General features: G+C 36.1%; 1 protein-coding gene across 3 annotated transcripts; it reads right to left on the bottom strand.

Annotated features, from left to right (window-relative positions):
* Positions 1–613: 613 nt before the first annotated feature.
* Positions 614–27,626, bottom strand: FERRY3 (FERRY endosomal RAB5 effector complex subunit 3). Of its 3 annotated transcripts, XR_011902588.1 has the most exons (15): positions 27,500–27,626; positions 25,024–25,218; positions 24,586–24,731; positions 23,074–23,255; positions 20,511–20,610; positions 20,300–20,421; positions 17,801–17,907; positions 16,884–17,081; positions 13,952–14,080; positions 12,759–12,827; positions 11,047–11,249; positions 3,363–3,420; positions 2,173–2,240; positions 999–1,148; positions 614–851 (listed from the first exon to the last, which is right to left on the bottom strand). XR_011902588.1 is itself a non-coding variant. In XM_072326381.1 (14 exons), exons 2-14 carry the CDS (start codon positions 25,199–25,201, stop codon positions 1,056–1,058), a joined length of 1,653 nt encoding a protein of 550 aa, XP_072182482.1. In that variant the 5' UTR covers positions 25,202–25,218; positions 27,500–27,626; the 3' UTR covers positions 614–1,055. The 3 variants fall into 3 exon arrangements, 2 of the variants coding, with proteins under 2 accessions (XP_072182482.1, XP_072182483.1); XM_072326381.1 differs by having other exon boundaries at positions 614–1,148; XM_072326382.1 differs by lacking the exon at positions 27,500–27,626 and adding an exon at positions 26,382–26,438 and having other exon boundaries at positions 614–1,148.
* Positions 27,627–27,678: the final 52 nt, after the last annotated feature.

Below are 27,678 nucleotides of genomic sequence, written 5' to 3'. Positions count from 1 at the left end.
GATGCAATTTTTTGTTAACAGCTTGACAGTATAAACTAAAGGATTTATGGTGCTCCACGGGTTGTTTGTTGGTAGATAAACTGATCAGAGAGAAAAGAAACACCCAATTCCATAACCCAGGCCTCTTTTATAACATGGATTAAGTCTCAGAACTGATAAGAAAAGGAATACTTTGCTAGCAAATCTTTCAGAAACAGAACTATGGTTAGAGCACTTCCTTTTCTCATACTGGAGTTTGACTTCAGCTTCCAAACAGCAATGTAAAATGAGCTCTAATACGATTAATCAAGCTCCTTCCAGGTAAACACACACCCTGATTTTCTAGAAAAGCAAATTAGGTCATTACCTGCATGACTCTTCTTTAGAAGCTGCTGGCACAGAAAAGAAAGCATTTGATAGTTCAGTAATATCAGGCAGGAGACTTCTGTACAGCATCAAGGATTCTACAAAAATACTGAGCTAAGAGTTTGTTACTTACATAGAGTATTTATAAATACCATGAACTGATTTATATTATTTTAATTCTGTAAGGATTCTAAATTGTAACTTCTAAGAACAAAATTTTACATTCTTCACATTTATTAAACTAAGTAAGATAATAAGTCACACAGATGAAAGTAAGTAATTCAAATTTATTTGTAGTTTTGAAATGCAGAATCATGCAATCCATAGAAAGATTGAATATTCAAAGTGAGCTCTGCCAGGATTCCCAGTGATTTCTATAGAACGGAACTGTGGACTTTCTGAACTCTTATTCCTGCTACCTATGAAAATTATTTCTGTAGATTCTGTAAGACTAGATGCATTTAATGTCTTCCAGAAAAAGATGATCAATTCAATATTAATGTGTGCTGAAAAAGAATGAGAGAGGTAAAAATGATATGCTAACATCCAAGTACAAGTAGCATTTTATCTTTTATTCTAATAACATTATCCTTGGAATAGCAACAAGTATCAATTCAGGATCATCAGGCTTCAGAAAAGAGAAATTCCAGTACCGATGCTCCAGAACCTCTTCTTCTGTCAAGAGGATACATCCCACAGTTGCACAAAATTCAGTGCTTAGAGGTTAGAGTTAATGTAGAGGATACTCGAAAGATTTGGGGCAGCATGTTACTCAGCTGGTAAAACAATTCCTCAGAAATTGTCTGGGGGAAAAAAAGAAAAGATGAAGTAGTAAGTTTTGTTTTGTTGCTGAACTTCAGAAGAATGGAATCTCTCTAAACTTTATTTTTGACATTTAAGAGTATCTTTTTTCAGAAGGCCAAAAAGATTTTTTACATAATGCATGCTATAATTCTATTTATTTCAATCAAAAAAATGACCAAAATACTGTTTGTGTATTTATGTGACCTATCTGTCCACAGCAGATTTCTTGTTCCAAGTACTTCTGCCTAGAAAAATGAGAATAGTGCTCTTTGCTATATACAGGACTCCTGCTCCCTGAATTCCAGAATTATATTCAGCTTCATTTACTCTTAGCTTTCTCCTTGTTCCTTAGCTTATGACTTCATGAACAAACACATGTTATTTCTTTCCTAACATAACACTGATTTCTTAGACATCTTTCAGCACCACTTTTCATAACAAAAACAAAACACAGAAAACCACCACCAATAAACAACAAGAACACTCCGGTGTTGGACACAGTTGGAAAGATTCCTATTCCTGAAGATGAGTTTAAGCTCCAAATTAAAGGAATCTCAGTCCATTCCATTTAGGAATCTTTATTACAATTCATTTCAAACATCTAGTGTAATGATTTTGTGGAAGCATAACTAAACTCTCTTCGCCAGTTTTCCAAGATGTTCAACAGTATGACTAACAAAAGCCTAACATTACATAATTCAAGGTTCATCCCATAAGAGAAAATAAAAGCAAATGGTATCTTTTTCAAAGATTTTATATTCATATTTGTAAAGTCAAATTTCTCTGTTTGAATTTTTAGTATTTCCACAATATTCTAAATGATATCCAAAAATATAAAACCCTTTTATTCCTATTTTGTAAGCAATCAAAATAGGAATCAAAACAACAGTGGACCATTTTAAACTCAAACAAACAAAGAAAAAAAACAAACAGGACACAGCAAACAAATGAAACTAGGTATATTGACATTTAACTTCTTGTTTGCATCTGACCCAGGGGACTATTGAAACTTGTTTAACCTACCTGTGGTACTAAGAATTGTACAGTCCGAGAAATTCCTCCATCCCATGAAGCCATTTCCATCATGAAACCTAAAAACCAATGCTCATATTACATGGATTACTTATACAATCTTCCCTCTAAATTACACTCTTACCTAGCAATGAGGAGGTTAGGATTTTTAACAGTCTTAACTATTGTCATTGTAACATTCAAATCCAATCTGGCTAATATACTTTGAAACCTTACTTAACTGGAAAATCTAATGAGAAATTACTGAGAAAAATGGAACACCCTTAAAGAGCAAAAAGCTCAGCTAAAGCATAGAAGAGTGTTTATCAGCAGAAGTGAGAAGTTTCCTCAGACATGATTGCCATGTGTTCTTCCAATTGCTTGCTTTCATTTTAGAAATAACTCTTTTCTTTAGATCAGTTATGAACATATCCATATGAATCCATAAGAAGATATTGATTTTATGCTAGCATTTCTTAACTATAACTGATGAACTACAAGATCCACAGGAATACACTGGTGACAATTAAGGATTTTTGGAAAAACACTTGTATAATGAAAGCAGTTACATGGATATTCCATTGTGAATCACTAAAAGCCACTGCAGCACAAGGCTCCTTAAGTATGCAGTAGACACTACTAACAATTTAAATACTCTAAATGTCTGTTTGCTGTGAGTATTTAAGCACAGGACAGAAGAATGCAGTAAGTAAAGATACAGTTGGAAAAGATAGGAAATAAATGTTAAATCTGGTGACTTTCCAGCAAATAGATGAGTTAGCATATAAACTAGCTCAAAAAAAAAAAAAAAAAAAAAAAAAAGAGTGTGGCATTCACATTGTTTGAGACAATTAAAATAGAAAAAACACTGGAAAGTATATTGACAACTGTCAGTTCCTGCCCTCCTTCAGAGATTGCTGAAAAGCAGTAAAGTGGTTTTTCTTTCACTAAGCACGACACATAAAAATATTTTCAAAGCATTTTTTACTCTTCATTCTAAATGAGAAATTATTTCCTGATGCATAAAATAGCACAATAGTAACATGGTAGTTAATGAGTTTAAAATGAAAATACGGATATTTTAACAAACAATAAGTTACTGAAACAACTTTTTTGGAGCAGTGAGAAATATACAGCTTGAGCTAAGGCTGGATATCATCAAATTCAACCCTAGCAGTGAGCTGAAGCATTCACTAACATACCTTTGACACACTTGAACACAAGTTCTGCCCTCTTTAAGCACCATGGAATGGTCATTTCCTAAAAAAACAATTAATAATGAAAAGTCTCAATGTGAATGGATCAACCAACAACAGCAGCAAAGAAATTCTTTAAAATAATAAATTGCCATAAAAGCATATTTTCCCATCAGGTATTTGAGCAATAACACAGTCCAAGAAGGAAGATTCAGTTTTCTAGAAAATTCTAGACTGGTGCTTTATACGATATAGATGTCATCATATAAGGAAATTATATGTATATACATATTTTATATATATATATAAACATCAGAAAATTGTAACCATCAGATTTGTGCTTCAGATAGCCAAAAAGAGGCTCCTGACCACAGCTTAACAGCAGTAACTGACAGTTACCAGATATTCCTGATGATTCTGGTTTAGGCTTATTGGCATACCCATACAGATTATGTAAAAACTTCCTCTCCTAAAGGTGAACTTTCAAAACAAAAGTCCTCTTCATCTGATGGGTGATTTTCAGATATAAACAGACAGAAAATTCTTACCTCAAGTTAAATAACAAGACAGGATATGATAGCCACACTGCTATAAATTACTGTAATACCATAATACGTGGCTGTGTGCACAAGTCTAAGCAATTTAAGAAACTGTTTGAATATTTTAGTACATAAAGCATTCTTTTCCTATAAACTATAGCATAATTTATATATATTAAGATAAATTTTCCTTGTTAGAGGTGGAAAGGCCAACACAGTAAATACTTCTCAGAAAAAATAACTTTCATAATAAAGAACATCCATTTGTTCTGAGGTGCTCTCCAACTAAATCTCTCTACGTATGTCTTAATCAAGTAAATCACTCCATCACAAAGTGCTCCTTTGAGGTTATATAGCACATGAATCAGACAGAACAATGCAGACAACACTATTTTCATTTCTAATCTTCATGGAAAAACAGTTGGTCTTTGTTATAATTTAACTGCCTACGTTTGTTTTCTGCCACAAGCAATGTAGGTGTTTACTGCTAGTTTTGATCATTGTTTTGGCTTGGGTTAAAAACAAATGTCTAAAAAGAAAGGTCCTGTCACTCTAAGGGCAATTTAGAAGTACATTATGTAATCAATAAAAGGATCTAGCCTAAAAAGGACCGATTGAAGCAGCAGGATATGACACTATTCCTTGGACTATTTCAGAGGAACATAGATGCTAAAGCTTGTGGTCACTGAGGGAAATAATAGGTTGAACCAAGTACGTCACAGTATGCAAGCCACAAGAACAGACAATGACACAGTACTGATTCAGTACCAATCCATCGTTAAAAAATATGTTCTTGTGATTTTGACATATTGTTAGAAGTATTCTCTATATGTAAATATCACGGAGTTATCTAGATCAATCTATGTCTGCAACAGGGGGCAGTAGGCCCATGGGCCTCCCAGCCCCCAAAAATGGGAAGGGAAAAAGGAAAAGGGGTAGGGAGATGGGCTCAAGGAAACAAACAGAACAGCAGCAATGATCAAAGGAGGAAAACTTATTTTACTAACTATGATATCGGAATGCAATTTAACTCAATATAATACAATCTAATTGAAACTGAGGCTAACAAATCAAGTAAAATAAGAGAGAGAAAGTTTTCCAAAGACCAAGAAGCCTACTTTGAAATTGAAGGCTCACGGCTTGGAAGCACACCCACACCTGCTGCCAGGAAGTGCCAGGCAGTGAGAGAGAGAGAGAGCATCACTTTTGTGACATATTTCCCTCTCTGACCATGAGGTTCTCTGAGACGTGTAGTTCTTCTCTGTGCTCCATATGATATCATGATGTGGAATACCAATAGCAAAAATTACAAAACTGTGACTGTTTATTTAAACAGCGGTGAAATCAAAGGACTGAGTTAGTACTAATTCACAATGTAGCACAAAGGATAGGAAAACATATAAAACCCATCACTTTCGATAAGCTTTCATTAATATCATTTCAGCAAGTGAACCACACACCAAGCCGTGTGCCTTCAATTTCAAAGTAGGCTTCTCGGTCTTTGGAAAACTTTCTCTCTCTTACTTTACTTTAAGTTAAAAAGATCTGTTATCAGATTAACATTACTCCTGTTGATAAAAATAGGTCAACTTCATTGATTAGAAATATATGCTGTAAAGCTGCATCAACAGGCTCATTCCATGGGATTACTGCTTTTTTAAATTTATGAGCACACTCAAATTTCTGCAGAAAGCCATGTCACAACCAAGTCACGAAAACACCAAATTCTACATGCTTCTGTGGAACAAAGATTTCAAATCCTTTTTCAATGCTTAGTTCTCAGATGTGGTGAATTCGCAAGGCATTCACTTGAAATACACCTATGCAAAACCTACAGATTGTATGAGCAGCTACACATTTCAAGGGGGGAGACTGTAAGAGATGAAAAAAAAATTGAAGGCTAAGACATACATTGATAATTTATCTCATAGTTGTCCAACCTTTTGGCTTACCTGAGACACAAGGGATTAAAGAGGAATTTTCTTAGGCTACATATAAAATATATAATATAGCTAATGTATATAATTAAGATTTTATATATACATACATACATACATACATATATATATAGCTAATGTATATATAGATGTGTGTGTATATATAATATGTGTATATATATGTATATGTATAATATATGCATATATATGTATAATATATAGAGATAATGTATATATTTAAGAATTTTTAAAATTGATATACTAATTCTGACATTTTACGTTTCATGTTTTTCTTGCAATTTCATTTCTTTTAGATTTTATCATTAAACACTTATTATGTTCCTTTCACATGAAAAAAAAAAAAAAAAAAAGTTGCTGTTAAATACATAATTTAGTGAATTTACAGATTCCGAAAAGAAGAAAATAAATGTAGGTACCATATGCACATCCTAAGTAAACTTGCATACCTGAATTAGCAAACTGACATATTTGTTTAGGAGATAATTACAAAAACACTAATAACTACAGATTGTACAATTTACTGAAGACATATTGCAAATTCTATTGTTTGTGAGCTTCTGGAGATGCTGAAGATTACAAAGTTTGTTGGCACTGCACAAGTATTCTGGATATTTCTTCCCCAGTAAATTATTTTATGAAATAACACATGCCCAATTTTAATAATTAAATAAGAAAACTTACATGCCTGCTTAATAACAAAGAACACGTGTCTTCACAGGCATACACATGTAGGTAAGCTGACATATGTTAGGCAGCTAAACACCACACAGCTGTTTGCTCATTCCACTCCCCTCCACCCCTGCTCCTATTAGTGGAACGGGTAGAGAGAACTGGGTTCAAAATAGGATGTGTGAGTTAAGATAAAAACTATTTACTAAGACTAAACAGAAGGAAAATAGGAACAAAAATGTGATGATAGCTATATATATATCTGTGTGTGTATGCATGTATAAAGAAATATTTATAAATCCATAATGCAATTAGTTACCACCCATCAAATGGAGTCCAGCTAATCTCCAAGCAGCAGCTGGTCAACTCTCCACAACTTTATAGCCTTCTGCATGGTGTCACGTGGTATGGAATAAACCCCTGTCCAATGAATTAGCTCTTGGCAGCGATCTTCTGCCATGCAGCCTGGCCTGGTCCCAGACACACTCCTGTCAATCAGCAACACTCAAAACAATCGTGTGCTATTCATACTCTCTCAGCTGAAACCAGGACAAAATATCATTACTAGTAATCACTGCACTTTATTTGCCAAGTGGCACACATGCATGTAACGTGTAACAAATCTGGCTCAATTAAACCGAAATTTAATTGACTCTGTGCAGAAGGTACAAGAATCAGTTAGCCCTGCACTGCACCCTCCTCTTCACAACATTCCATTGTTATCTACACAGTTTGTGCTCAAGCAAAGTGCAGTCAACTCATTAAAAATATCACTAAAAGTCACAGTAATGTTAGAGGTTTCTGATCTTGTGGGACTGCATCACCAGCTGTCCAGAGCTGTGTGCAGCCCAGGCGTTTCAGAATCTGCTCTGTATGTAAAAACTGTTCAGAAATACTTGCTACACAGCCTATATGCCTTTTATTTCTACTTAAAAACAAACAAACACCAACACTTTTAACTTATCATTAAGGTTAGAAAAGATCTGTAAGGTCATTAAATCCAACTGTCTATTCATCAAAAGCATGCTTACTAAGCCACTCCACCACCGCAGCCTGTTTCAACCTCACTACTCTTTCTGATAAGGAATTTTTTCCTAATACTCAACTCGTGCAACATGAGGCCATTACCTCTCATTCTATTACAAGTTACCTGAAAGAAAACAAACTCCCAGCTCACAACAGCCTCCTCTCAGGTAACTGTAAAGAATGATGAGGTCTTCCCTGAACCTCCTCTATTCCAGACTGAACAATCCCAGTTCCATCAGCCACTCCATGTAAGACTTGTGCTCCAGAGGCTTCAACAGCTCCATTGCCCTTCTTTGGGAACAGTCCAGGGCTTCAATGTCTTTCCTGTATTGAGGGTCCCCCAAAACTGAGCACTGAACCAATACTGAGTAGAAAGGGTTGACGATCTCTTTAGTCCTGCTGACTACACTATGATGCAAGCCAGGTTGGCCTTCTTGGTCACCTCGGCATACTGCTGGCTCATGTTCAGTCAGCTGATGAATAGTGCTCCCAGATGCTTTTCCACCATGTAGCTTTCCAGTCACCCTGCCCCAAGCCTGTAGAATTGCACTGGGTTGTTGTGACCAAAGGGCAGGATCCAGGACTTGGTGTTATTGAATCTCATACAGTTGGCCTCAGCTCACTGATACTTCCTATCCAGATCCTCCTGTAGGGCCTTCCTGATCTCAAACAGATTAACACTTACTCCCAGCTTGGTGTCATCTGCAGAATTAGTGAGGCTGCACTCAAGCCCTCTCTACATATCATAAATAAAAATATTAAACAGGACTGGCCCCAGTACTGATGTGCTGACAGCAGGATTTTAAGCCTATTCCTGGGCCCAGCCATCCAACCAGTTTTTTATGCGGTATCTGTCTAAGCCATGAGCTGCCAGGTTCTCCACAAGAATGCTGTGAGAGAAAGTATCAAAGGCTTTACTGAAGTAGACTACATCCAAAAGGGAAGGTCATTCAATCAGAGAAGGAGATCAGGTTTGTCAAGTAGGACCCACCTTTTTGCAACTAGCCTTTATCCCCTGGTTATCCTGCACAAGCGTGACAGACAGCTGCCTGAGAGCCCTGAAGTGTCCTGTTTTCTTCTGTGTAGATGGATGGCAGCATAAAATGGTCTGCAAACTGAAACTACCAAGGAACTATGCCAGCTATAGCATTTTTAGTGATGCTGTGTTATTAGAACCATATAATTCCTCAATTCAGTTTATATTAATTCCAGAGCAATTATCACCCATTAATACCTCTGCTGCCCTAAATTTGATCTTGTTTGTTTTTGTCTTCCCCAGATATCAAACACTATTTCCTTCCTTTGTTAAAATTAATGACCAGAACAGGAAAAAAAAACTCAGTAAAAAAAAAAAAGTAAATAAAAAAAATCTGGATTTCTTGCTGTTGTATACATAAGAAAAATAAAACAGAACCTGATTGTTTTGATTTGTTTTTGCTTTTTATGAAGTCCCAATAATAGTGAAGTATGATACACTGCTTACTTCTGTAATGTTATAAACATTACTCATCTACTCATCCAGCCACAAAGGAAAACCTTTCGGAAAAACGCAAAGCAAAATCATGATGAATGCCTGTCACAGAGAAGGTGGCAAATATCTCTGCAGCTGTGCTCCTGGTTAACCACTTTACAAAAACTTTTTTTTTTTCCTTTTTTTTTAATGTAGGTGGTAAATGTAGATTCAAAACTGGATCTGCTGAAGGCACCAAGTTCACGTTAACCTTCAGAAACCTGTTATTCACTTTTCCCTCAACAACAAGTCACAGATTTGTGAGTTTCAAATTCGGTCAGTCATCTACAAAACACTGTAACAGGGTATGCTGCTAACGCAGTTCATTCAGTTCAGTCTGGGCTTAACAAATGCTTACCATACACACCATTTTCTGCTTAATCCCTAAATACATAAAAAGTTTAATACCAAAGGCAAAGTGTTTTACAAGAACCTTCTAATAAACCAGCACCACACAAATAGATAATTCTTCACTTTCATAAATTTAGCAATAACACTTTCTGAAAGCACAGCAAAGACATGGTCTTGTGTTCTGTTTGTATTTTAAAATACATACATGTAATGCAAGGTAAAACTAACATCTTCAAACAAAGAAAAAGATGAACAGTCGCTTGGTGACTTGATTAAGGAAAAGATATCTACACATTTCTGAAATGCAGTAATAGAGTGTCAGTAATAACTCAGGCAGATACCCCTAAAAAGTATACTAATACAACGATGCAGAAGTACACTTCTGAAATCATATAATCTATTACTAACAGTTAACATTTACATAGAAGCATATATTTTAGAATTTTCACTATTGGTTATTTTGAACTTTTGCATTGCTTGAACTTCCACAAATCTTGCAAAAGGGATCTCAGTTTTATACATGTTCAGATCAAATTTTGTTAAAAAAAATAAAGAAATCAGTCATTCCATCTGTTAAAACAATCCATAGGTGAGCCATTTTCTTGCTATGAGTCAAGCACTTTTTACAGAAGGAATAGCAGTCTTAACATTTGTAAGGTTATTCAAAAAAAAAAAAAACAACAACAACAAAACAAACACACAAAAACCAAAACAATGATAATTATACATATACAAGGATAACAGTAGTGGCAGCATTATCTTTTCTCATTCCTTTAAGTTTCTAAACTTATCACGTAAGGAAGCGTGGCATGTAGCTGTACTGCCTGTCTGCTAGTTCTGTCCCCACCTCCATTTCCTTTCCTGCCAGTATCTTTTGGACCAGATCTGACAGAGAAAAGAAACTGACAGTGGTATTAAACTGTAATTTATATACTGTGAAAAAACAGGTGAGAGACAAGTTCTATGCATTAACATCCCACAGAGGAAAGAATACAGAAGTTCAGTATATGAAGCGCATGTTTATCAATAAAGTGCCTGTAGTATGCTGCTTCTTGCCCGGTGGTAGACAGGGGGAACAAAGAAGGAAAACAAGCGCAGAAATTGAAGTTATAGATGATTAGGCACAAAGAAGGTGATCAATTAGGGCAGAGGTGAAATCTGGTTACTGCTGCATAGGGCTGAGGTGATAAAGAATGGCATTTAGGGATACATAATTCAAGATTCTTAAGAAACCTATCTTTGCAAGTACTGCTGCTCCTAAAACCTTAGTATTAAGATTTTCTAGATGACAATTAAAATTGGGATCTGGTATCACTATTATATGCTGCAATTTCTAAGCAATAAATGTTGCCAAACACGTGCTGTTGCTTCTCTCATTAATACTTGTGCAGCCTTGCAATGAACTGGATCAAACGGGTGGGATTAAAAATGAAGAGGTTAAATGCTTTTAAGTGGTTAAGTTTTTTTACTCAGGTCACCATATAGATACCTGTTCTATTACAACGATGTGGCAGGAGACTGAGATAGACTTCCTCACCTGTGTCAAACAGCGTTAAACATGCCTTTAATAATAAGAAGAACAAAAAAATTGCTAACACTTGCACTTTAGAAACTAAAAAGAAAACAGATTTACTTACTTCTGACATATCATGTACCAACAAAAGAGGAATACTAATGGTAGTAATGTCATGTGTGCAGCAAACTTTGAGAATGTTTCTGAGTCCCATGATTGCAGGATCCCGAGCAGTTATGTTTCCAGATCTCACATTATCATCCACACAAAGATGAAATGCAACATGAATTTCAGAAAGATTTGAATGGCGAGTGATGTAGAATTCTCCTGCAGAATAACAGAAAATAAAAAGGCAGCGTATCATGGTAGAGACCTATACTGAGACACACTTGTTGTACAATATAAGAGTAGAGTCAGTCAGTTAAGACAAAAAGACAATTCAAGTAGACAACACAGATCAGAACACATACATAAGGAGAGAAATAAAATGAAACGAAATGAACTGGTCTAAAATTGCTGAGAGTATCACTGTTTTACATTCATCCAGCACTCATTTCCCTGCTTTGATGAGTTTCACTAGCATCACAGACACCTGGTGTAGTAAGATGTAATAGTGCCAGTACAGGCGGATATGATCTAAACATAGTATGAAACAGAAAAACAAACACAGAGGAGGTATAATACTCAAAATATATTATGTAAGCACTGAATTGCAGACAGATGTGGGAGGCGGAAATACCAAAAATGGATGGGTTAAAATAAAGGATACAAAAAGTCTATGGTAAAAGGGTAATTGGTTATATTACATACATGATACATACTAGAATGCAAAACTATCAGTGGTCATTAGAATTTAAATTAATTTGCAGCCAAGGAAATATGAGTTACAAAGTTGCTTTTGAGAAAACACCTTAAGGGAAATTTTTCAAATCAGTTTTCATTTATTAAAGATAAAGAAGCAGCAAGAGGCAGTGAAATTCAAGTTTCTTTATCTCGTTAGAGAGCAAAATGACTATACTGAAGTCAAGGAAAAAGCAGGTACATGAAAGCCCTGCTGTTTCAATCAACAAATAAGCATCTTTCTTCAAAGCTATTTTCACTGGCAAGTCAAGAGACTGCCTCTGCACTGGGATATCTGGAGAATGGGTATACAGTCCTTCCTGCTGACAGTCAAGGAGGAAGTAATCCCCAGCAGTGACCAAAGCAGTGACCAACTAAGTCACTGCAGCAAGATTTTACCAGGATTTATCTGTTAAGGATCCAGAGTGGATTTATAATCCACTTATGATAACAAGATCTAAGACAACCATGAAAGCAACTTTAATAAGCCCTCATATTCAACTATGGGTGCTCTCAACTGTGCATTCATCTTCAAGCTCCTCTGCAGCCTTCTTTACTAAAAATCACAATATATTCAAAATACATCTCCTCTTTTAGAGGAATGAATTCTTAAATTCAATGATAAAAAAAATCAAATACCTTCAAAAATGCTTTACTGTATCTGAAAGAAAATAATGTGCTAGTATTTAAGCTTCATTTTTTTTCCAGGATCCTCAGAGATAGTTTTTTCTCCCCTCAAATTCTGAAAACAAATTTTAGGCATAGAGAAGTTAAGTGATTTGCCCCAACGTCATATGATGCGGTAGCAAAGCTGGGAATAGAAACCAGATGTCCTGACACCCAGTTCTCTGCCTTAGCCACAAGAACGTCCTTCTCCTTTGATTGAGGTCAACTCAGGTTTAGTTTATAATTTATGTTCTGAGTTTAGAGCTAAAAATGTGCACCTATGAAACACAATTTGCTGTAAGAAGAGAAGGGAAATGCAATGGAACTCACCTTGTAAAATATTTGACTGGTTACGTTCGATATTCTTGGATTTATCTTCAATTCCAATATCTTTGTTTCCTGTATATAAATAAATAACACAAACATTAAATATATAATGTATTAATGTACTATCTGCTTTAGCATATAGGATGTATTGAGCTGATGTCTAGTTTAAATTTTCACCATAAAGCTAGAAAAAGTCAGGGGACAAACAGGAAGTGCTCTCGCTGTCTTCAATAAATGCTGAACTGAATCCTGAAACAAATCATTACCTTTCTTCTTCAATTGCCCATTTCAGATGAAAAATAAAACATGATGTTCTCAAACATAATACTAAGTTCTCAAAGTTAATCCCACAACTACATAGTACCTTGCTATTGCTTTTTAATTACACATCTATTTAAAAGAAATTTGTCCCTAATACTAAAAAATAAATTTTTAACAGAAATTTGCATGAATCATCACTATAAAAACAGCTTTCAGTATTTTCCTTAGACTACAGCAACATGCAAGTCCCTAAGAGAACTTGTTTCTTTATGTACCATTATGAACGTATTTGTGTTACTAATGTATTTAAACCATATCAGCAGTCATCTGCAAGAAAAACAAAATTTCATGATGTACAAGTACTGCTTTAACAACACATACTCAGAAGATTTCTCTGCCATTTGTAAATATGAATGGTTTACTTTGCAGCTATAAGGATTTAGTCAGCACTGAAGAGACTACAAATTTACTGAATGTATTGCTCAGTTTCTAGCGCTCATTTATTCAAAAGGGAAAAAGTCATAGCATGTATTTTACAATTTTTAAAGTATTTCAATTATATAGAAAGAAAAAGTTGAGTAAAATAAATTATGTGTTGTCATAGGCAGTTTAAATTGCAGGGGAAAGCATAATGAGCACTTTGCATACAGATTGTGATGTGAGTCTGATCACAAATATGATTAGAACCTAACAACTTTTTTTTTTTTTTTTTTGAAAGGAATGCATGGAATGGCATCAAAGATACCACATGGACCATGTGGACATTTAAAGACAAAATTCCATGCAGACTTCTTTGAGTTAATTAATAAACTAAAATACCACATTTTACAGATAAGGTAAGAGAATAAAAGTAAAACTGAGTTGCCCATAACTACAAATATTCCACTGAAGACTATTATAGAAAAGTAAAGAAAGTAATTTCGGTTGTCACTGACCATGATGTTTTTTCGACTTATTGCTACGCTGTGCTCTGGCCTTAAGTACAACCTTCTGGACAATTTCAAGTTGTTCTTGAATTCCAGGAAAATGAAAATCTGTGCATTCTTGGCAAACAGTTGCAAAATCTAGGAAAATTAAAGGTTTCAATCAATGTCACAGGGTTACACTAATGAACATTACAGTTACTCAGTTCTAATGTTCAAGCAATGACAAGTACAATGATAAAGAAGATAAATTAAAACCAGACCAAAATAAGCTCACCAACAAAAAAAAAACAAAGCTTTTGAAACAAGAGAATTACTTCAAAAAACAACACTGCTTACTGTTCAAACAGAATCATCTATACACAAAATATTCAAAAATAATAGCAGCAATGTGTTTCACTGTGTTTTAAAAACAATCCTTCAATCTGCGATGCTTTATTAAAACACATATAGATTCTACCAACAGCAACTACTGCATTCCATTTTGTTTTGCAAAATGACTGCTGTTAATTAAATTCATGAACAGTTTATTTGGAAATTTGGAATTACTTTTCTTTCCTCTTCTGTTCTCAAAACTATTCTGTTCTCTGAAAGCTAAAGAAGAATTCCACCAGCTGAAAAGAGCGGCAAATCCATTTTCCCAATAAGCAAGTCTGATGTCAGACTTAGAAAAACTAAACTGATAATTAGGTTCCAAACATACTGCCCCTGTAACTGTTAATCTGAGCTACAAATACTGATTTCTAGCCTTTACTCCAAGCAAGTCAGTGACAGTGAGAAAAATGCTATCAGCAGGAAGCTTAACTAGACAATTTTGAGTTGCTTCCTTTTTTGGGATACCTGCTCTAATTCTCTTTAAGTACCTAATACACTTTGATTATCTAAGAAGCTCCATATATTTCCATGAACAGGCTGTGACAGGAATAGACAGGATATGAAGAAGATCTTAATATACTTTATGTCTCCATCATAAAGCATTTTTGAAGTGCTTTACTGAATTCTGGTGTCCAAAAATCAGAGGAAGAAACAGCTTATATTCCAAAAGATTATTTTCAGGGTGCACCAAAATAAAATAAAGCCAGGACTGAAACAAACAAACAAAGTCTTTTGTATTTAAGATAAAGTTAATTGCAGTTAACTGATTGAGTGTGCTATACTAACTTAAATCTGAGCCACAGCAGCCCTACTAAGTCCTAATGTAAGAGATTTGCACCAGGCAATGCAAAAATAACAGGTATGTAAAGAGACAACTCCTACACCTTAAAACAAAGAGCTGAATTATATCAACATAGTGAAAGATCAGTTTTCTGTTGAAGGCTGTTTTTCTAGAGCCTAAGTCCAATTTCAAAAGCATATTTTGCTAGTTATTCTTTAGACATCGTAAGAGATAAAGTCTACCCGGAAAACACTGCAGTCATGATTTTCAGTCTTGCTAGTACCTCACACAATATGCTTAACTTTGAGTTAAAAGGAGCCATCTTTGGATAACAGATTTATCAGGGATGCAATATGAAAATGTTTGCAAGACAACAGCTCTAGCAAAACATACTGAACAAGAAGCACATTCACTAGCTTCCTCAAGACAAAGTTAAACAAATAGAATTAGAGAATCATTAAGGTTGGAAAAAGACCCCTAAGATCATCTATTCCAACTGTCCAACTAACACCAGTGCTGCCCACTAAACCACGTTCCTTAGTACCACATCAAACAAATAAGTTGCAAGACTTTGTTGGACTGGAACCACTTCCACTTCAGTGTTTGCTAAAGTTACTGATGTTGCTCAGAACAATGCAACTTACTTTATCCTGGTCTCTTATCTGCTAAGGCTGCAGTATCTAATTTTGTATTTAGTGGTACTACTTAAATGCTGATATTCTCTTGATCACCTGAGATTTATGGCAAAAATAAATTTTTGCAATTTGTTAATAATTTAAATATATAAGCAGTAATTAAAAAAACACTAACTGAAAACAAAAGCAAGCTATGAGAATTAAACAATTTGGAAATCATAAACAGAATGAATGAGAATGGTATTTTTATGGGCATACTTCCCTCTCCTTTTTTTTTTAATTCCACAATGATTTCAGTACGTACGTAAACCTACTTTTTTCCTCCCTTTTCTTAAGAACAGACATGCTAGAAAAATGCCAGTTTATACTGGCTATAGGTAAAAAGATGTTTCAAATGTAATTTTTTTGGTATTAAACTTCAAGAAGATGGGAAACTATAATGTGGTTAACTCTATAATGTGGTTAACAGAATGCTTAAGCAATCAAAACTATAACAAGAACAAACAGGTGTTTAATTCTTTGCTTTCAAATATTCATCATAGAGACCTATTACTGGTGCACTTAAATTGGCTATTGATCAATCTTTCCAAGTGTAGACAAATAATACTCCTACTGTTCCTTTTTAATGGAATTTATAGTACTGGAAATATTTAAAGCACATGGCATTTTAACACATTTACTTACCAATTTTAGAACTATTTAGTTATTGTATTTGCAAATAGGTTTTGGTATGATAAGCCAACATAAGAGTTAGAAGACCCTACTGATAACTGGCCAGTGTACAGCAGGGAAATCAACATTAATGATTCTACTCTAACATCCTTCTTACTGAAAAGCAAAACCTAGGACAGAGATGAAAGAGTTAATAGCATATCAGAGTTCAAGCTATTCAGTACAGCTCTGTGCTACATCTGTTTTTGCATTTGTTATTCTTTGGTAATATTACACACGAAGCACTAGGATCTCTAGCAAATTCATTTTACTGCACCTTCAATGAGAGAAGACAGCAAGTCTCATATGAATTTAGTGGCCCTGCCGGGCAGGGAGGTTGGAGCTCCATGATCCTTGAGGTCCCTTCCAACTTGGGTCATTCTGTGATTCTGTGAGTCACATTGATTTTCAATGGCATGTTGTACTCCAATAGAGGACTCACCTCTTTTGATGCCACTATATGAACTGATACGGTTATCTACCAATAAAACCAGGCCACAGAGAGAAGTTGAATAGAGAGACATAGCAGTTTGAAGTCTGTGAAGCTTTACTCCATTTCTATGATTACGTTTATGTTTACAGAAATCCAGCATATCAGCTCTCAGTAACCTCAAATTATGCATGGTCTTCAGCTGAGCTCCTGTATGGAATATAAATAATTTTAATACAAACAGTAAAGGATGAAATTTAGGATTATTATTCAAATACCAGGAACCAAAAGCTTCCCCTAAGTTTTGGCAAAAAGATCCATACGAGAAACATAACCAATAATATACAAAGTAAGTTTTTAACTGAACGCATAGTTTTATATGCGTATCAGTAATTTTAGAAATAGAGTAGAAATTCAATAATGTAGCAGAAAAGGGATATTTATACCTGAAATGAGACTTGTTCTCTGTGATAAATCTACAAATGAAAACTATTTGAGAGCAGTTAAATAAACAGCTTAAAAATCTTCAATGCACAAACAAGAGTAAAATAAAATAATAATAATAATTAAAAAAAAAAACAAAACCAAGCACCTATTATTCTAGGAATCAAATCAGCACTCAAATTCTTATTTTTTAATTGTTATGTGCATTGATGTCACCATACTTTTTTTTAATACTAGTCACTTTAGCATAGTGGATAAAAGTTTGCTTTCAGAATGTTTCCCTTAAGTATTTTTAAGATAGCTAGACACTATTATATGGTTTATGATGTACCACACTTCTCTTACATATGCAAACAACAAATACAATATAACCTCAATCTATATACAATACATTGACACTTAAACATTGCAAATAAGACACAGGTGTATAATTCACTAGCATCTGTTACTATATTTTGACTTTGCTGTCACTTTACTTTACTTACCCAAGTGAATAGTAAAACTTTCTTCTAAAAGTCTTTGCTCTTCATAAATTCTTCCATTTCCTTCTACAGATTCTCTCAGTTGACTGGGCTGAACCTTAATTTCATCACTAAAACAATAAGAAACTTACTGAGAAGTTAACACTAGCTTTTGTTCAATGCCAACAATATTTCACAATATGGGTTATATTTCACAAACAGGCAGTTTGTGGAAATCAAGAGACTGAACCCATTTGAATGAACTCTACATATCTGAAGTTCTGCCTTCCTGTCATGCTACAATAGTTCACTATTAGATTTATATTATTAGGCTTCTTTGTAAAATACTTTGAGACCGAATGATAAAAAAAAAATAAATCTCAGCGCCTCATTACAACATAAGATAAGAAATAAAAGAAATAAATAAAAGGGAGGAACGGAGTAGAAGGTCAAGGTGGTACGGCAGTAGAGGTTGAACCTTGCTACCAATATTCTGTTCAATTTTGTTGAATTCCTCCACGTGGAAAAAATGCACCTATTGACATTCATCAATGCTTACTGAGTTTATGGAGACTAAGCAGTGAACATTAGCACAGTGAAGCAGTAGGCACTGTGTTTCAACATTGGTGACAGCAGCAATGTGTCACCTCCAATGTGTGCAGATTTTTACAGAAGTGACATGCATGCTCTTTTCATCAGTGGCAAAAACGCACAGCTAACAGTGGTGACTGCTTGTCATAGTTTTGTGGTGTTGCTGTCAATATTCCACATCATAACATCATGTGCAGTATGGATCATTCATAATCCAGTTCTGTAGAATGGTAGCATCCCGCGTGCACAGCTCTCAGAGAAGAACTACATATTCCAGAGGACGCCGCAGCCAGAGATAAGTCACGGGAGGAGGACATATATAATCTCGCTTCCAGGCTGGAACTCTCTCTCTCGGACTCTCAGGGAGTGGGAAGCATTCCTGCTGTGTCGCCTAGACTTCACAGTAGTAGAATTTTTTTTGTAGGTGAGAATTTGCTCTATCAAATATAACTTTTCTGTGTGCTTTGTTCCCATGGAAATAAATAGAAGATATTACTTTTGGAAAGACCTACATATAACCATATACATACATAAGCAACTATCTTTCTACCTCCAAGCCTCTAGTTGCTCTATTATAGACATCCTATGCATTACTTCCATACGCAAAAGGGACCTATAGCTCTCAGAACTCAACACAGTCTGAGGGACCACACTTTCTGTTATAACACTTCACATACACTTCATATCTGTTATGATGAATGGAAATGTCTGAGAGAAAAAGCATGAAACTATGAAGAATAACCTCTGCCTTTCTCAGAGGTACTTGCCTCTGGACTTCCAGCTGCTCAATTCTTCTGAATATTTTTCAGTTCTGTTAACTCCAGTTCGGCCACATCTTTCAGAAAAGTGATTTAGTTACAAGAATGAATGGCCTTTGTAATTTTACTGTCTTTAAAGCCTCATGGGAATACTCAATAGTGCTGAAACTCTAAGGAAAAATACTTAGACTGGGCTTAGTTTGAGCAGACTGTCTCTATTACAGTGACTTTTTTACTTGGTTACTAGCTTAGAAAGCAGTCAACTTGACTGGGATATGTGCAGTCCTAGGAACATATTCTGCAACTAACCTGAAAACTGCAAAAGACTTCCGAACGCTCTTGAGGAAAGCACTGAGAAATCTAACCATACATACACTGTCTTCCAATATATTTCCCCTCATCTCTCTTCCTTCATGTTCCATACACTCTGCTTTCTTATCCTGAAAGGAAACACCTAGGAGGAATGACGAAGTATTTTGTACTTCATCTCGTTCCATGGCATTTTCATCCTATCACTGGCATCCGGTTGGTTCAAAGGTTTCACTTTTCCCATAAATTCTTACTGCATCCACCTAGAGTACCCACTCAGGCTGTTCTTCTTGTATGAGATATGAAAAAGCATCATGCTTTACTCCTTTGATTTCAAAAACAGTAACAAATGTGGTGGATACTAATGATATAGATATGATAAGGACCTCCCAAGTTACCAATTCTCATTTCCTTACTATTTCCTCAATGAAAATATTTTTCGAATGTACCTGGTCAGACTAAAAACTCTAAATTTTTAAGTCTTCTGGGCTGTCTACATAAAACTTTAAAGAGGCTAATTAATAAAAATTTTGCGATACTGCTATCACTTATTAAACTACAATTATTCTGTGTAATATTGGTAAGCATTAACAGAAAGCACTGTGTCTATGTTAAACAGACATACTGTAAACATAGAAAAACAGGAGGAAACTCCTGTTTAGACAGCAGTGTAATGTATTAGAGCATTTTATTGTACAAAAAGATCATAAAATATTGCACATATATATTTAATTATCATGGTTTATTTACCTTTGGTTCTCTTGAATTATCCTGTTTAAAGGGCTACTCGGAAAGAAAGGTTATAAAAAACAATGTCTTTTGAAGTAGTACAGACAGCAGTAAGCTTCACAGGAGAAATAAATACCTGATTGAGCTGTTGTTGGGATTCTTTAGGTCCTGATGAAGTTTTATCACCCACTCCTGATATTCCTGCTTCTGGATAGCAGTAGATTGTTTTAATTCATTTGTCCATTTGTTCTCCAAATCCTAACAAGACAACAGTAATTTGAGTTTTGAGTTCTCTTTTTAATGCAATTATATACCTGATGTCTTATAATTTGCTGAACTTAGTTTACCTGCTGAGATTCAAAATGCCGAGCTGCTAATGAATTTACATCTTGGTCCGTTAGAGATTTCCCTAGTTCTTGCATCACTTTATCCATTTCTGCTCCTTGTCTGAAAGGGAAGCAAATGCAGATTCCTAACAAGTAACACTATCAATAAACTAGCATAGGAACACGCACTGTTGTTGATGCTGTCACTGGCCCAAGGTCTTCCATTTGCGTCAGGGCAATCCCAAACATAAATACAGGCTGAGCAATGAGTGACTGCACTGAGAGCAGCCCTGTGGAGAAGGACTTGAGGGTATTGATGGAAATAAGAATAAGCTGGTATTGTGCACCTGAAGCCCAGAAAGCCAATTGTATACTGGGATGCAACAAAAGAAGAGTAGCAAGTGGATCATGGGAGGTGTGTGCCCCCGGTGGCGCAGTGGTATAAAGTGCTGCTTGCGGCACTGAAGGGCCCGGGTTCGAATCCCCCCTGTGGCGCAGGGGGTAGAAGTGCCGCTTCGCTACACAGAGGGCTCGAAACCCGGGAGTTGGACTCGATGATCTCTAAGGTCCCTTCCAACTCGCACGATACTATGATACTATGAGTGATCATCTCTGTCTATTCTGCTCCTCATGAGATCACACCTGCAAGTATTGCATTCAGCTTTGGGCCTGCAGCATGAGGAGGACACGGACCTGTTAGAATGCAAAAATGATCAGAGGGCTGGAGCACCTCTCCTTCTTCAAGGAGACTGTGAGAGACAAGGTTTCTCAGTCTTGAGAAGAGATGACTCTATGGAGACCTTATAAGGGTCTGCTAGTACTTAAGGGGATATTCAAGAAACATGGAGAATGACTCTCGAACAGGGAGTAGAGGTAAAGGTTATAAAAGTGTAGATTGAGATTTAAGGAATAAATTCTTTACTATGAGAAGTTGTTAAGCTCTGGAACAGTTTACCCAGAAAAGGTATAGAAGTCTCCACTATGGAAGTGTTCAAGGTCAGGTTGGATGGGACTTTAAGCAGTCCAATCCAGTGGAAGGTGCCCTGGTCACTGTAGTGGGGTGGAACTAAATCCTAGAATTACCCAGGTTGGGAAAGACCTCAAAGATCATCAAGTCCAACCACAGCCTAACCATAGTACCCTAAATGATACACAAGGTCCTTTCCAAACCAAACCATTCCATGACTCCATGAAAAACTCAACCTATCTGAAAGATATATCATACAGTACTTTAACTACCTGTTCTTTTTGGAATCAGAATCCACACATTTCAAGTTTGCCTACAATATGTCAGTTTCTCTAGACACTCTAATATCTGAATCGCTTTACTATCCTCATTGTTAGGAAGGTTTTAGTATTATGTGGTCTGAACTAACTGCTGAAATTCAATTACAGTGCTTCTTTTCTACTGTTCTACCAGGACACAGAAAAATCAACAAGACTTACAAGCATAAACAACCTTTTACACAAGGCAGATTGGCAAGAGATCTAAAAGACAAACATGACACATATTTGAGAAATCCAATCAGGACTGTGTTACAGTGCAGTGAATCAACTGCATTTTATAGTAGCTATTTCATAGTCAGACATTTAATTCTAACAATGTTAAGGGGATATTTCTGTTTATTTAGTTTCAAAGTCAAATGATGCAAGCATGTAACCTCCAGGAAGTAGGGTAAACACTTATTTTTAATATCCAGATAAGTTTCCATCTCTTGCTGTTTTCAAAAATGGGCACTGGAGCTAATGAACAGTCCTGCTATCAGCTGTTCTTTCAAATACCTCATCTCTCCCTCATCTTCCAAAGTTCCTAGCTTCACTTTGTCTTTTGTATCCACCCTAGCCTTCAGAAACAAACAGATTTACTATAGCAGACTTAAGTTGAGAGTCACGAATTCCAAACCACCTCCTGTGTAAACAGAACATTACCTGCACTCATAGCTGAGCTCCGCGCAATTATTGCTATTAACACTAAGTGCTCTCTCTTCTATATAAATTGTAATATATAGATATTGTAAGATACGTATAAAAAGAGCTAACAATAAAAAACAAAAACAAAACAAAACAGTTTACACACATTACTGGAGACTTTCATCCCCAAGTTAGAGATATGTAAGATTTGTTCTGAAAGTACATTAGAAATAAGCAAATAAGCTACATAAATAGATATACATCATATAAAAGGAACTTAAAAATAGTGCTGTTTAGAATGCTAAAACATACCTGTTCAGAATATTTTGGTATTTCACAAGCACTGCCAGCATCTGTAGCTAATATTTATAACATCCCACAGTGCATGTTCCCCCCCTTGTGGGTACAGCAGCCATCTGCAACTTTACAATCTTAGGGAGGTCATGATCCCACACAGACTACATACCTACTTATAGAACAAATGGGAATCAAGACCATCAAAACTTATATTACTCAGATGACTGTTTATAACTCTCAGTGACCAAGCAGAATGGAAGATAAATGACCCTAATAATATAGGCCAAGTATTTATTACATGCTTAAGGACAGAAACATAAAACTGGTGGTGTGCACCTGTATTTGGTATAACAATAAAATAAAATAAAAGTAATACCTTTCCTGTAGTTTTTTCAGTTCCACATCTCTTTCACTTATTAATTCTGAGATGCTAACAAAATAATTGTGTTCCAGGTTTAACAGTGTCTCAGAAGCTGGAGAATGTATCAGATCGTGATAAACATCTGCAAAATCTTCATCCCAGCTGTTTTCCTCAGGTTTTGTATACTCTAGCGTTGTCTAAAAATTATAAGAGATACATCCTTAAGGGTTCCAAATGATGTCTTATAATGGTGGCGCAAAACCAAGCGAACATTCACTCTGATGTACATCCTTCAACATACATTAACTATCTCTTACCTAATTTGAGTTGTCTGTACTCTGGCTTAGCTATTATTATTTCCTCTCTTCCTGTATACTTTCTTTTTTGAAAGCATTCAGCAGCAGAAGTATTTTGATTACAGTGAGGAATGATCAATTTTCAGCCACCAACCAATTGCAAAGAAGAAAATTTAGCACTTTTTTTTTTTTTTTTTTTTAAATAATAATACCTTAAAATAGTATCTGTACAATATTTCATCATTTGATGAATTTTAGATCGGGTTCAAAGCTATGCAAAGAAAAATGTTTTACTAGAAAGGGGAACCAATTGTTGATATCATTAGAATGTGATTAATAATGATTTCAAAAAAGCAATTTTTATTGAACAAAGAATGACCCACAGATGCCAATTCAGCAAGCTTTTTCATACTGAAACACTTCATATATTCTTACATACCAGTTTCATCTGATAAACGTAGCTGATAAATTGAATAACAGGTTAAGGAATGTCAAAAGACAATACAATCCTAATCCTTGCACTGAGATAAGGTTTTAAATAGTCTGCCTAACCTATTCATATTAACCTTCATGGAAAGCCCCACAATAAAAAAAAAAAAACTCTCTTATAGATTCTGCTAATTTCATTTTGTTGATATTTCTTTTTGCCAGTTTTCATTATAACAGACATATGTTCCCGCATTTTTCACAGTATTCTTCACTCTTCTATGATAAGTCAGGCCTTTTCCACAATAGCTGCAGTTTGTCATGCTTTTTTTTTCCACTAGGACCCCTCCAATTCCTCGGCATTCCTCTTTTTTTAAGTTTACACACAAACCAAATAATTAAGTAATAGACAGTACTCATTAACTCAGAAAATGAGCTAAAAACCATATACCTCCTCCTTTGGAGTCCTCATTGATATTTTTGCAATTTACTATCTTCTGATTTGATTCTAATGCACTGCAACTCATACAACTACTTCTGTTTGATTATAACTAGCTGTTTTACCTTTCTATTTTGATCTTATTAACACAACTACATTTTTGCCAGTAATGAGATAAGTTCAGGAAAAACCTGATGAAGAACTTGCAGGATCACTTCAGAATAAAAGGGAAAAATTACAATAGTTGATCAGTAAAAATGAATTTGAATGCAATTTTGCACCTTCACAAAATTGATTATTTGTGTATACATGCATATACACTCACAAAACAAGTTCTGAATATTAATTTTTCAGCCTTAATCTTACCTCTTTATAAGCTTTAGCCCAAGTATCTGCCAACTGGTTTATGTCTACTTCTCCTGACTTCACTGCTTCCAGAGCCATTTCAGCTTCTCTGTCATAACCTTTTATAGTTTCATCTTCTATGAACTTATTGAGAGATTGCTTCAGGTCTGGTATAACAAGAAGAGAACATTCCAGCAACAAAGCCATGTCAGTGGAAGTATCAGTAATCAAGTAAGAAATATACAATTTTTTTTCCAAAAAGCTTTCATTTGGGCGTCATACTTGCTTGTACTGATAGCCATATTCATAGATGTTTTGATGTTGATCTTGTTTTTAATTAAAAAACAAAAGTATTTTTTCAGTACTTGTTTCTTAAAGTATCTTGTAAGATGTTTATGGGCATTGATATATGGCATGAATTAAAAAAAAAAAAAACAACACAAAAACAACAGTTCTTACCATTTTCTACAAAACATGGCAGATTGTGCAGAAGCATTAGACGCCCATGCAAATGACTAACATTCTCTTGCACAGGAAATTTGAGAGGCACTGTAAGCACAAAATGTTGATTTCCAGCACTGAGTTTGTACACGTAATCTCTCTGTCCAGCATAGGTCCTTCCTCTGTTAGGCTTCATCTTCTTGAGTTCATTTCCTGCAGTAGCAATGGAAACAGCAACAATCACAATCTTGTAGAGGGAAGAAGAAAAAAAAGAATTGCATGGCTTCGTTAATAATTTACAATTTCTAGCAAAAACACTTTTAATCCTGCATTTTTTCATGTTCTTTTCATCTTTGGCTTCCAAACATGCAGGTAGAAGCTGAAGAATGAATACCAGTTTCCAGAACACTGAGTCGCTCCAAACCGGGATCGAGCACATCAGGGTACTTACTTTCATGAAGTACAGTATAAACCTTGTGACTAAAAGGTAGAACCAAGACAAAAGGAAAAGACATGAAAAGCTATCTTTAACTGAGAAACTGCAATTGCAGACAACTATGTCTCAAAAAGTGAAACAGTTTGGAGTGCATTAGGATTTTATTGCCTCTTCTCCACTTGTGGTAGAGGTACAGAGCAGGGGGGGAAAAGACAACAGTAACTTCTGGAAGAAGCTTACTTAGTCATTTTGAAACTGGCCTAAGGATAGACTGATAGACAGTAAACAAAATAAAAATAAAATAATAATAATAAAAATTTAAAAAGCAAGGAAAAAAAAACCATAAACAAGAGAACTGTCTACAAGACAAAAATGAACAGTGGAAGCTGTCTTGGTAGTTTTTCTCTCCACAAGGTCTCCTCCATACGTTTACAGTTCTCTTCTTTGAACATAAACTGCAATGCTGGACATCTCATTCTAATGGAAACCTCTTCAGTGCTAAAAGACACTGTCCAAGGAGAAGAAAAGCAGAAAATGAAGTTTATTTTCCACAGAAAAAATTATAGGATTAGTTTATAGGGTGATGAACAAGACCACATGCCGGGAACCAACTAAACAAATTACTTTAATACTGCTTACTCCACCCTGAATACCGAATCCAATTCAGCGACTCCCAGCACAGTAAAGACATATACTTGTTAGAGCAAATCCAGAGGAAGGGCACAAAGATGATCAGTGAGCTGGAGCACCTCTCCTCTGAAGACAGGCTAAGAGCTGTTTATTTTCTTGCCTGGAGAACAGAAAGCTCCAGGAAGACCTTGTAGCATCCATGTAGTGACTAAAGGGAACTGACAAGAAAGCTGGGGAAGGACTCTTTATCAGGAGTGATAAGACAAAGGGTAACAGTTTTAAACAACTAAAGACACTGGAACGGGGTTACCCAGAGAAGCAGTGGATGCTCCATTCCTTAAAGTGTTGAAGGCCAGGTTGGATGGCACCTTAGGTGCATGGGAAATTGGTAATCACAGCCTGAACCTCTGATTAATCAGCTGAGGCAAGTATGGGGTCAGCTGTGGGAGCACAGGTGAGAGTGATGTAGCTGTGCTCCCGGGAGGGGTGGAGCTCGACTCCATCCCCTCTGAGACCTCATTTAAGGGCTGACTCCCACTGAAGCAGTATCTCCTGGAGACTGCTCACCAGTGAGGACTGCCCCAGCTTCTTCAGCCAAGGCACCACCATTGGTGAGTTTTCCTTTACTTATATTTACTTATACCTTCTGTACATTTGTTACCATTTGTATATTAATAACCAGTACATTAGGAAACCTGATCTAGTGGAAGGTGTCCAAATAGTTGTAACTACATGATCTTTAAGTTTCTTTCCAATACAAACTGTTCACTGATTCTGTAGAAAACTCAACACAAAGATATATCATGCTGTATTTTATCTACAAATTCTATACATGAATGAACACCTCAAGACAAACAATACTAAATTGAGGCCAGCGCATATCCAGTTGTAGAAAATGAGCTAAACAGCACTACTCAGACATGCAAAAGGAACAAATGATTCTGTGATGCTCCTTGAGTAAGCTAGCTTTAAGAGGGGAAGACAAGAATGTGAAAAGTTGACTGCTACTGTCTTTGATCCCCATGCAGCAGAGCACCCAGTCTGCATTTTTGTCCTCAAATCCACCGCAGGCTCAGGGTTACCAAGCTCAGAGGAGAGGCCGCAGTAGTACTGGTTACTGAAAATACATGATAGATGGTGACAGAAGGGAAGAGGAGAAGGGTCTACGGTAACGCGTTCCCCGGGCGAACAAAGCCCCCTACCCAGCTGCGAGACAAGCTCGTTCAGCCACGAGACTGCAAGGGTCAGCTGTGGAGGTATGGCACAGTAGGGGCAGCCCGGCCCACAGAGCAGACGAACGCCGCGCCGATTCCGGAGCAGTCTCGCCAAGCCGAGGGGCACTGAGCGAAAGGTGAAGGGCTGACAGGGGCCGAAGCCAGCGCCCTCGAAAGAAAGGCAACAGTAGCGTCCACCTCCCTCATCTCTCACCTGGATTCTGAATGAAGTATTCAATTTGTCTGGCCGGGAAGTGCCGACGCCAGGACCTCCTTCCTCCCTTTCAGTAGCTTCTTATCCGGAGACGCAGATTCGACTCCGTAGAACCGGCTGCCTCCGCTCCTCCTCTTTGCGGCGAATGTGCCGTTCTGCGTACAGCGTCGTCAACGGCG

The sequence above is a fragment of the Excalfactoria chinensis genome, chromosome 1 (assembly GCF_039878825.1).
Source record: "Excalfactoria chinensis isolate bCotChi1 chromosome 1, bCotChi1.hap2, whole genome shotgun sequence".
Lineage (NCBI taxonomy): Eukaryota > Metazoa > Chordata > Aves > Galliformes > Phasianidae > Excalfactoria > Excalfactoria chinensis.
The sequence above is the reverse complement of the archived record's forward strand: the minus strand, read 5'-3'. Positions and strand labels throughout refer to the sequence as shown.